The 12,149-nt window shown below is 40.4% G+C and overlaps 1 protein-coding gene across 1 annotated transcript; it reads left to right on the top strand.

Moving 5' to 3' along the window:
• Positions 1–6,213: 6,213 nt before the first annotated feature.
• Positions 6,214–11,502, top strand: LOC139930828 (extracellular calcium-sensing receptor-like). Its single transcript, XM_071924115.2, has 8 exons — positions 6,214–6,359; positions 6,676–6,970; positions 7,092–7,381; positions 7,823–8,118; positions 8,588–8,793; positions 8,970–9,191; positions 10,401–10,524; positions 10,592–11,502. Exons 1-8 carry the CDS (start codon positions 6,253–6,255, stop codon positions 11,500–11,502), a joined length of 2,451 nt encoding a protein of 816 aa, XP_071780216.2. The 5' UTR covers positions 6,214–6,252.
• The last annotated feature ends 647 nt before the right edge of the window (positions 11,503–12,149 follow it).

Raw genomic sequence — 12,149 nt, 5'->3', positions numbered from 1 at the left:
TTTTACATATTGATCAAAAAAGGTAAAATAGCAAAATATACACTACAAATTCAGGATTCATGCAAAATGGGTGAGCTCGCTTATAGCATGTCACATACTGTACATAGTGTACCTAGAGGCACTGCTTATACAACGTGTTTTATTATCTTGTGAATACAATCATCTTATGTTGACGTACAATGTTTTGCAGCACCGTGTGTCTGACGTGACAAACGTGACAATATATATATATGTATACATCTTTTTTTTTTCAGGTGCAAATTATCTATTATTTAAGATAAATCTAAGAAATTATCTCACATTTAAGATAAATCTAAGAAATTATCTCACATTTAAGATAAAATAAAAATAAAAAAATTCAGATTTTTTCCTTAAATGTCAAATTTTATAGCAAAGTTGAATATTTGATAAATGTCTGAATCATTTCTCGACATTTATTAAACATATGGAAATTTTCTTACATCTAACAAATAAAAGTAAAAGTATTCCAGTTTTCCACATTTAATAATTGTTGGATTATTTTCAACATTTAACAAATGTGTAAAATTTGGTAAATTTGGTACTACAGTATAGTACTACAACATTTTTTAGCCAAAATTCATTAATTTTGTCTCATTCATTACTTTTCAGAATTAAATACGATATTGAAGTTTTAAATATGTTACAGCAAAATAGAATATTTGATAAATGTCTGAACCATTTCTCAACATTTATGAACATTTTCTTACATGTAATAAATGGTCAGTTCTTTCAGAAAATTGAGTGACAGCAAAATCTGGAAACTGAGTTCTGAGTTGTTGGCTCGTACCACGGATGTGCTGCGATGATAGATGAAGATTCCCAGGACAATGCTGCAGATAAGTGTGCCTAGCAATGAGGTGGTTGTCAAGCAGATACCCAAGGGCTCATGGTAGGAGAGGAACTCACAGGGACACAGTGGTCATGCTGTGAGCTGGACCTCTCTGGACAACTGGTGCACTCCATGGAGTCTAACAAAAAAGGGCAGGTGTTGAAAAAGATACATATGCATATTATATCCCTAAAGATAAACTTTCGTAATGTATACCAACCAGTCTTATTGCTGATCTTTCCCTCAGAACATGGGATGCAGTCGAAACAGCACCCAGGTTTCCCCTTCCTTCTGGCCATGCGGGTACCTGGGGGGCAGCTGTCACTGCACACTGACTACACCGGCTACAGGGAGAGTAAGAATTGTTAACATCATTCAACACTATTTGACACTATTATGATGAGTTTTCCACTGGCCAACAAAATAGGTAGCTGACTAAGCCAAAAAATGTGACCTTTTTGGATTCAAAACTCCAGAAGATTCCGTCTTCTTCAAGTATGAGCTCTTCACCTGTGGAGGCTAACTTCTTAACCACACCCACACTCTGAACCTTTGTGCTTCCATCAGGGAGCCACAGCCAGTTCATTACATCATAGATTGGTAAGGCATCACCATTCTCATCAAATGACACTTGATCACCGAATGCTGTGGTGAAGTTGACCTTTTCCAAATAATACACAACCTAGACATGTTTGACAGAAAAAAGAAACAGAGATAAAGAGGAAAGAGCAAGAGTGACAGGCTGTATAAAAAAAAACCCTAAACTCTATACTTAATCAGCATGCTCAATACAATGTTACCAGCAATTCGCTAATCATGCTACATACATACGCTATCCTGCTCAGTGCTCACATTTAGTGTATGCATAGAACTGAACATGATGCTGTTGTTTTCTCTCACTGGATTACATTTGTCCTACTATAAATCACTGTCACACAGCAGAAGAGGAAATGCTTTTATCCTGCTGCTAGACATTTTGAGAATACTAATCTCATAGTTACATATTTTGTTGAATGTCTGTCTACTGAATTATTTCAAATTCTATATACTGAAAAAAACAACAACCTAGTATGCAGTATAGTAGGTACCATAGCACAGGATTTGGACACATAAACAGATAGAATGTAAATTGATATCTCACCTGCCATGGCTCCAGTCCCTGCAAAGTGGCACAGCTGTGCCAGCTGATAGGCCGTCTGTCTGGCACACACTGCATCATGTCATAAAGAGCCTAACCCTAACCCAACACCAGACTGAGCCAGGTCAGGATCGGGCAGCGTGGAATCGACAGTCATCATCACTGACCAGCAGGCCCACCCAAGTCCAGTGGAACCGCTTTTTCGCTGTTGTCGCGCCTAGGCTGTGGTAGCAACTCAAGACCCATTTATACAGACAGGCCTTTTCTAATGTGTGTTGTTGACTATACTGTCACTGTATCTTTTTAATGTTTTTAATTGTGATGCACTTATGTGTGTTGCTTATATTTTCACTGTGTATGTCTTTTATGTTTTAACTTGTGAAGCACTTTGTGACACTCATCTTGAAAGGTGGTATAGAAATAAAGTTTTATTTACTTACTTCTGCATCCCATTAAGATGATTGAGATGAAACTGTCCCTGTAACCGACAGGAGGAGGAAAGGGAGGAAGACACAGGGGAGAAAAAGGAGGAAGAGAACAATATCAAGATTAAGTACACACACAAAAACACATAGGTGTCTAAAAATGTCCTCATGATTGTTCTCCTCTGTTTATCCCTTTTCTAAGCCCAGTCACTTAATTTTATAGAAAGTGCTATGTCATTCCCTTTGTCAACCCATAAGGGCAGAAGTCGGGGCAGGGCCTAATAAATTAATACCAAATTGATTTTGTATAGATGTTAAGATGAATGTGTGCACATTAGATAATATTTCACCAAGCCCACATCAGCAACTATTTCACCTAATATATGCCATGAACCATATTATACATTTTGTAAATCACTTTAATGTTTGAGGTCTGAGTTGCATCACAGGCAACTCCCGTTTAGTGTTTCTCGTTGTTTTTTCAAATGGCATAGACTTTTTCACATGTATCTTAAGTTGTACATTACAATAGATAGATTGCATATATCACTGACCATTAAACCATCAATTTACCTTGTTTTGAAAGACAATTGTCTGCAGAACCAAAGTGCAGTTTAAAATTTGGGCAGGTGCATACACTTATATGGAGAGCCTCTGCGGCCTGTGGATAACAACAACCATCTGTTTGTGGCCCTAGATAGACCCATTTAAAATCACCAACTGCAGAGGCTTACATCCTTGATCATGTGGAGTTGTTCACTACCAAACATTCACTGAGTTTACTGTGATGTCCACTAGATGGCAGTAGCACACAGCCATTTAATGAGATTCTGTGTCTTCCATGCTGTCAGTGTCACAACGCATGCATACACTGCACACACACTCACACACAAGCACTCAATCACAAACACACACAAAAGATACTGGATTGGATGTTTATTAACATTGATTCAAAGAATACTGTAAGATGATGTTAAAAAAAAATAGAACATAAAACTGCAACAGATCATGTTTAAGCATTGTAACAAAACCAATATCTATGTTTTTTTAATACTTAAATACCCTATGCTGACTCTATAATTCGATTGGGGAGTGAGATCTAAGTCATCACAGCTTGCCTGAAAATGCAAGCATATATCAAAATTCATCAAATGTAGAGCTCTAGTGATCTGCAACTAGTTCAGAATACAGCAACTATTCATTTAAAGAGAACTAAGAGGAGATAACATTCGCATTTTTACTAGCTGTACCTTACTTTGGTTTCCAGTTGATTTTAGAGTTAGATTTTCATTTTAAAGATTGTATTGCTTAGTTTTGAAGCAATAAATGGCCTTGATCTGACTTATATTTCACATCTTTTGTTAAACACAGTTTTTTCTACCTTTTCTTCCTGCGGATGAACTCATTCTAAGTCACTCTCAATAAGAGCATCATCTAACTGCCTAAAATGTAAAAAGAAAATTGCAACAGACAAAACACTTTTAACTATTCCAAATTGAAGCCATAAGATGATCAAACAGGAAATAGAAGTTGCAATCTCTGTATTTTCTTAAAGACTCACTAAAAACAAATTTTTATGAACTTGCATTTATGTTCTTGTTATTTCTCATATTGTGGTACAGTAGTGTTTTTGTTTGTTGGGAGTCCAGTATGGTTTCTGAATGTTGCCAAGTGAAGTTAAGCAAGCTATACTGTTGCCCTTTTCATGTATGTGTCATGTATTATTGTTAGAAAATTACCATTACCTAGTCAAGCGCTATTTGTTTTGCTGATAAAGCCTTAAAGGGATAGTTCACCCAAAAATGAAAATTCTGTCATCATCTTCTCACCCTCATGCCAAATGAAACACAGGTGAAATGTGTTTGTCCATATAACACACAGGGAGGTTGCCAGCACAAATTCGTAGCAGCCTTCTCCAAAACAACTGAAGTCAATGGGGACCTGTTCTTTAGAGTTCCAAAACAAAAACAGCCAAACAATCACACTGTGAATAGAAAGACCTATACACCATTATTTGTTGCAAATCAATCAGCTGTAGTTAAGATTTGCACTAAACTATGGTGTAAATATAGGTCTTTTTGGAACTGAAGAACTGGTCCCCACTGACTTCAGTTGTTTTGGAGAAGGTTGCTATGGAGTTGTGCTGGCAACCTCCCTGTGTGTTATATGGACAAACTTCACCTGTGTTTCAACTGGCATGAGGGTGAGATGATGACAGAATTTTCATTTTTGGGTGAACTATTCCTTTAATGGGGCCAGCAGCGCAAGTGATTGTTAGTTAAAATGTTTGTTTTGATCACAGAAGTTTGTAACTTCGTTCCCCTCTACTCTCCCCTATTGTCATTTCAGCATATACTGTTCTTTAAGACTATGAGTGTCACAACAACAGATCAGTGACTTGTCTTTTTTCTGAATCATCCCTACTTGATTTCTGACCGTGCCTCCATGATCATGGTGTTTGTTTTGAGGAGATGAACTGTAAATCAAGCCTGACACTGAAGTTACTGGATGCTGGACTGCTGTGATCATGTTCACACCATCTTGAGAACCCCCTCTCTCCCTGGCTGCTTGCTTGAAGGATATTGGTCACATGCTATAAAGGGAATGGGAGAAATTAGAAAAAGGACAGCTGCACCCCCATGTCTCAAGAGGAATATAGAGGGAAAAACTTTGAGGATGATAGAGGATGTCAAAAGGATGAAAACTGTGAAAAGGTGGAATGTTGAGAGAGTAAAACATCACTTCCTTGAACATCAGTTTGTTAACAATGTGAAGGCAACAGGGGAGAGGATGGAGGGGGTAAAGATCCTGTAACTGAACCCTCTGGAGTTTCCTCTTCCTCATTTGTGCTATCTGGGTCTTTCTATTCTGTACAGCTGGCCTTGCCTGGGTTGCTGTATCTTTTCTGGGAATTATGCAGATTAAGGATGAATTATACAACTGAGGTTTGCTATTCTGGCCTCCAGCTGCTATGTCTGCTTTCTCAAAAGTATTACATTATTCTGTTGAGGCCAAAAATTGTAACACTAAGCAGTATCTGATGCTGAAAATGTAAGAGGTTATTGCTTGTACATATCAGATGTTATTGTGCCACTGTATTTTTATTGGATTTCTATTATTTTCACTTTGGAAAGAAAAGAAAGCTGGAATTGTTTGGAGCAAACCACTTTACATGTTTAAGATGTTAATTGAACAAGTGTTGTGATTTATTCATAAAAATCAATTAAACCTCACAAAATAACAACCCTTGTTGTGCATTCACAAGGCTTAACTGAAACATGAGTGAAAACCAAGTAATAAACATTGTCTAGGTGTACAAATAACTGCATAACGGGGTAATATCTGGTTTTTACGAAGAAGGGTTTACAAGGGGAGGCTAGGGACAAGGATACTGAGTGGAGAATATAACCCATAGTCCTAAAAGACTTGGACAGCAGCTACTAAGACACAGACAAGACCACCAGGTATAGGGCCTCCTCTCTCTGATGGATAGTAAGCTGACGTACAGTAGAAGGAGGGAAGTATTTGTGTGAAAAGCTATATAACCCAGTGGCAATGCATTCTGACCTGTGAGAGCTGCCTTATCCACACGTACACACACTTCAGGGATGGGGATCTCCTCAAATTTTTTTATTGGGCTGGTGGTGGCTCTGGGTTTGGTTGTGCTGCACTCAGCTCTTGCCTTGAATGGGTCTGGGGACAGCCTGAAACAAGGGGCTGGGCTCATAGAGGCTCTGACTGGTGCTGGGGTCGGGCCTGGGGCTGCATCTGTGACAGGGGCTCCTGCTCACTCTGTCAAATGTAAGCTCCAGGGCAGCCCGCGTCTACCTGCATTCTCAATGGATGGTGACTTCGTTATTGGGGGTGTTTTCTCCATACACCACTACATGCACACAGTGAAGCATAACTACACCAGCATGCCTGAGCCCCTAAGGTGTACAGGGAGGTTAGTAAGATGGAGAAGAAGTGGGGCATAAGAGGAAATGAGATTGTGCTGGGATAGAAATGTGTTTTATTATGCAATATGCTGCAAACTTTTTTGTTAATTCTGAACCCTTTATGAAACAGTTGTGGTTTTGAATTCAACAATCACAATTAACCTGTCATTAAATTGTAGAATAGAATTGAAGAAAACAAATAGAATAGAAATAGAATTGTAGTTCTATTTTACATTGAATGTCTGTTATTAATTAACTTTGTGAATTTGCAATGTATTGTGCAAACTTCAGCTGTGACATGAGTGGTTCATTGTCTGTGTGCAGCATGGACTCCCGTGAACTGCGTGTCTCACGCGCAATGATCTTTGCCATCGAGGAGATCAACAACAGCATGGAGCTGCTGCCTGGCATCAGGCTCGGTTACCAAATCCACGACTCGTGCGCCTCAGTTCCCGTGGCGATGCAAGTGGCGTTCCAGCTGACAAATGGCCTGCACCCGGTGTTTGACACCGGCGAAAAATGCTCGCAGTCGGGTATGGTAACGGCTATTGTCGGCGAGTCCGGATCCACACCATCCATCAGCATGTCGCGCATCATCGGGCCCTTTAACATACCACAAGTAAATTTCTCCAATTGCTGATCAACTTAGGTGTCTGGATAATTAACACATTGCTGTTTTTCTCCCACTATGGCCATTACTGTTCTGTTAAATAATTGCACTAGGCCTGCTGTTTTCCTAGGTGAGCCACTTTGCCACTTGTGCGTGCTTGTCCGATAAGCAGCAGTACCCGAGTTTCTTCAGGACAATCCCGAGTGACCAGTTCCAGGCTGACGCTCTGGCCAAGCTTGTGAAACACTTTGGCTGGACCTGGATCGGTGCTGTCCGGTCCGACTCGGACTATGGGAATAACGGCATGGCGTCTTTTCTGCACGCAGCGCGCAAAGAGGGCATCTGCGTGGAATACTCGGAATCTTTCTATCGAACGCACCCACGCAGCAGGATTCGACGAGTGGCTGATGTTATCCGCAGGTTTATAGGCTACATCATTGATTCTGGTTGTGCTCCCTATGCTTAGTGATAGCCTATATTCCGAAAACCACAACATTAAAACATTTTAATCTTTAGGCTATTTGAGGAAACTTGAATGATCCTCTTGGGAAATTGAGTAGCCGAACTGGATGATATGAGCCCAACATTTCCATACTGGTTATCACTATGGTTATCTGATACTGATGCTATTCCACAAACAAAAACACTAAAACGTTTAAGTATAAAGTCATTTTTAAACTGCCACTGATATATTCCAAACACCAAATCACAAGTCTCTCTAAGCCCTTGTTATGTTTTGTATCCTGACACATAAAAAACAAAACACTCAAACGTAAGTCGTTGCAAATCTATTTTGAAGGTCTAGTTGCATTCCATTATTACATTTCAGGTTCATGTTGATATTAATCTGTCTCTTTCCAGGTCCACAGCCATGGTTGTTGTGGCATTTGCAGCCTCTGGAGACATGAGGATCCTGCTGGAGGAGTTGGCGCGGCAGCCCTCTCCACCTCGCCAGTGGATAGGCAGTGAAGCCTGGCTAACCGACCCGGACATGCTGAGGTTCAGCTTTTGTGCCGGGGCCATTGGATTTGGCATTCAACAATCTGTCATCCCAGGTCTGAGAGACTTCCTGCTGGATCTCACTCCAGCTGAGGTGGCTGGATCGCAGCAGCTTACTGAGTTCTGGGAGGGTGCATTCAACTGCCGGCTAGGAAAAGGTGAGAAAAGTTGTATTGGTTTGTAACATGCTGTTATTACTCACAGTGCTGCTTTGTGGTTGGTAAGGTTGATAGTGAATCGTATTGGAAATGTATTAGCCACTTCAAGACCAACCTTTTGGTCATTATTCAATTCCTCCTAGAAGTTGTATGTTAATTGAGAGGAAAATCTCTCAATAATGAAATAGTTGATAAGGTCGATAAGGTGAGGTGTGTGTTTCTGACTAATCACATTTCCTGACCCTATGGACCCTCATGACAAGTTTAATTACCGGACTGACTTGATTTTACATTATGTTACATTACATTATTACCAATAAATGAGAACACTATAGAACTACAAGTTGTTGCAAGAAATGTTTGGAGATATCTTTGATAAAAAAAACAACAAAAAAACAACAAGATTTCATGATATTCTTAACATTGTCAAGGCTAAAAGAAACCTGTCCCTGTCTCTCTGTGTTTGTAGGTACTGACACAGGGGAGAGAGTGTGTGATGGAACTGAAGATATACAGAAGCTCCAGAGCCCGTACACTGACACATCTCAACTCCGAATTGATAACATGGTGTACAAGGCTGTTTACGCTATAGCACATGCCATCCACAATTTGGTGTGTCAGGAGTCAAACTCCACAACTCAATGTGACAGATTCACCAAGATAGAGCCCACACAGGTCAATCAAACAGAATAAATGAAGGCCTTATTATCTGTATAATTTAAAAGCATGCAAATTTAATTCACCTTTGATTACATAGAATGGTACATTTTTTACATTATTCACCTTCTCTGCTACTCACTGCCACCCCACCCCTTCCCCCCACTGTCTCTCCTTCCGCTCTATCCATGCAGGTTCAAGGTCAGTTGAAGAGAGTTAATTTCTCTCGTAATGGTTACCCGGTCTCTTTTGATGCCAATGGGGATCCAGTAGCCACATATGAGCTGGTTAACTGGCAGAGAAGTGAGAGTGGCAGCATGGAGTTTGTGACAGTAGGACACTATGATGCATCTCTGCCAGCTGGACAGGAGTTCCGTATGAACAGGAACCTCACCTGGGCAGAGGGTGGCACACAGGTAAGGAGCCTGAGGGCAATTATTTAAAGCAATATTCAACTTAGTTTTAACATGGGGGTTATTTGGCACTTGACCGCCATGAAAACCATAATATAAACTACTCACCAAGATCGGACGCAGCTGGGACGAGTTTGTCGTGATCGGATTTTTACTGCCTATTCATTTGAATGAGGCCACGGAAACAGCCTGAAAACTTACATTCAACACATTGGTGAACAGCTTCAACAACAGATCATGCTTTTGTGATTTTCAATTGAATGAAGTTAATTCATTAACCTAGGTTCGAGAGCAGGGCCACGCCTCAACCACACCTCTAATCACCTGCCCAGCCTACTTATACCTGGTCAACCCATCCTGCCCTGTTTGTCTCAGATCTCTTGACCCACCCTCCCTTTCCCTTCCCTTCATCCATCCACCTTCCTAACTCATCCCTACCCCATCCCTCCCTCCGCTCATCCCTACCCACATCCCTTCATCCTCTCTTCCCTCCTCCCCTCATCCCTTCTTACTCAATCCAGTGCATACCTCTCCCACGTGTCATTCTAGGTACAGTCTGGGGGCCTGTAATCAGCTCGGGTGGAAACACGCCTGAGACGGAACCCCCACACTGAGTCTGCCTCCGCCCGGTCTTCAGTACGTCCTCCCAGACCAGCCCAACAGACGACATCCTCCTTCCACCTTCACCCCTCCCCTTGACATCCATTCACCTGTCCTCAACATCCAATACCTCTGAATTTCCATTAAACCTTTAAATGACATATTGTTGTGGTGTGGTCCCGGCTAGTGAACTGTGGGTCCAACATTTTAGAAAATAATTTCACTGAATGACATTTTTATTATTATTTTTCAATACTAATTTTAGTGTAAACCAAGAATAGAAATGCAAAATGAGGATGGACCCAGGATGCTTTGTTGTCTTAAAAGCGAGATATGTTGTTGAATCTGTTCACCAATGTTAAATATAAAATTCAGGCTATTTTCGTGGGCCTCATTAAAAAAATCTGAATGCTACAAACTCATCCCAGCTGCATCGGATCTTGGTGAGTAGTTAATATTCTGGTTTTCATTGAGGTCAAGTGCCAAATAACCCCCATGTTAAAACTAAGTGGAATATTCCTTTAACATATTCTGTTCTGACATTTGATTATTTTGTGATATCCTAAGAACAGTATAGCACACTGGCTATATCTACCTGTATGTATGTGCCAGGTGCCTGTGTCAGTGTGCAGTGAGAGCTGTCCCCCAGGAACTCGTAAAGTGCTGCAGAGAAGAAGACCTGTCTGCTGCTACGACTGTATACCATGTCCGGAGGGAGAGATTAGCAGTACTACAGGTAAAAGAAATTGTTTTTTCACAAATTTCTATAAGATGAAAACTAAGATCTGATTTTGTATCCTCAGATTCCCCAGACTGTTTCCCTTGCCCTGAGGAGTTCTGGTCCAATGCAGAGAGAAACATATGTTTCCCCAAGCCTGTAGAGTTTCTCTCCTTCCATGAGGTCCTAGGAATCATCTTGGCTACATTCTCAGTTGGTGGTGCCTGCCTGGCCATTGTCACAGCGACTGTGTTCTTCCGTCACAGGGCATCTGCAATTGTCAGGGCCAACAACTCTGAGCTGAGTTTTCTGCTGCTCTTCGCCCTCACTCTATGTTTCCTATCTTCCTTAACTTTCATTGGCCCGCCCTCTGAGTGGTCCTGTATGCTGCGACACACAGCTTTTGGGATCTCCTTTGTCCTCTGTATATCTTGTGTTCTGGGGAAAACTCTAGTGGTTTTAATGGCCTTCAGGGCTACACTTCCAGGGAGTAATGTTATGAAATGGTTTGGCCCTGCACAGCAAAGAATGACCGTATTGTCTTTTACAATTATTCAAGCTTTGATATGCACTCTTTGGTTGGTTCTCAATCCCCCTTTCCCCATTAAAAACCTAACCACATACAAGGAGAGAATCATTCTAGAATGTGCATTAGGCTCAGCTATAGGGTTCTGGGCGGTTCTTGGGTACATAGGGCTCCTGGCTGTCTTTTGCTTTGTGTTAGCTGTCCTAGCCCGGAAACTACCTGATAATTTTAATGAAGCCAAACTCATCACCTTCAGCATGCTGATATTCTGTGCAGTCTGGATCACGTTTATCCCTGCTTATGTCAGCTCCCCTGGGAAGTTCACTGTAGCTGTGGAGATATTTGCCATTCTGGCCTCCAGTTTTGGACTAATCCTGTGTATATTTGCTCCAAAGTGCTTTATCATATTGTTTAGGCCAGAGAAGAACACAAAGAAACATATGATGAGTAAAAATGAGGTTTGTAACTAAGTAAGATTGCAACAGAGCTCATACTGTGCAATTGTAACATAGTCAACAAATTTCTTATCCTAGGTAATTTAAAGACTTGTATAAGTGCAATATTTTGTATGTCAGGACTTTGTTACTATACTATAACTATATTTGACAACCACATAATTTATAATATAGATACAAGATTATACTGTATATGACAATGCAAATGTTATTTTTTCATTATTTACATTACAAAATGATCAATCGTTTAAATATCCCTCAAGTGTACTACTTGTTCAAAATTAGGCCTGTGCTGAAAATCTTTTGACATCCACAGGAGCCCCCTGTTGGGAGATCTAACTTAATTAAAGCCAAATAAAATGGTACTGATTTCCTTCTTGGCATTTTGCTGAAGTAACTGCTGTTTAAAGGAGATTTTACATATTGATCAAAAACAGGTAAAATAGTAAAATATGCAGTAAATGCAGGATTCATGCAAAATGGATAAGTTCACTTATAGCATGTCACATATTGTACATAGTGTACCTAGAGGCACTGCTTATACAACAATATGTTTTATTATCTTGTGAATACAATCATCTTATGTTGGTGTACAATGTTTTGCAGCACTGAGTGCATTGGGGTGCTAAACATGACAATATATATATATATATATATATATA

Source organism: Centroberyx gerrardi, chromosome 6 (genome assembly GCF_048128805.1).
Source record: "Centroberyx gerrardi isolate f3 chromosome 6, fCenGer3.hap1.cur.20231027, whole genome shotgun sequence".
In the NCBI taxonomy this organism is placed as follows: domain Eukaryota; kingdom Metazoa; phylum Chordata; class Actinopteri; order Beryciformes; family Berycidae; genus Centroberyx; species Centroberyx gerrardi.
This window is presented reverse-complemented; position numbering and strand designations above follow the sequence as displayed.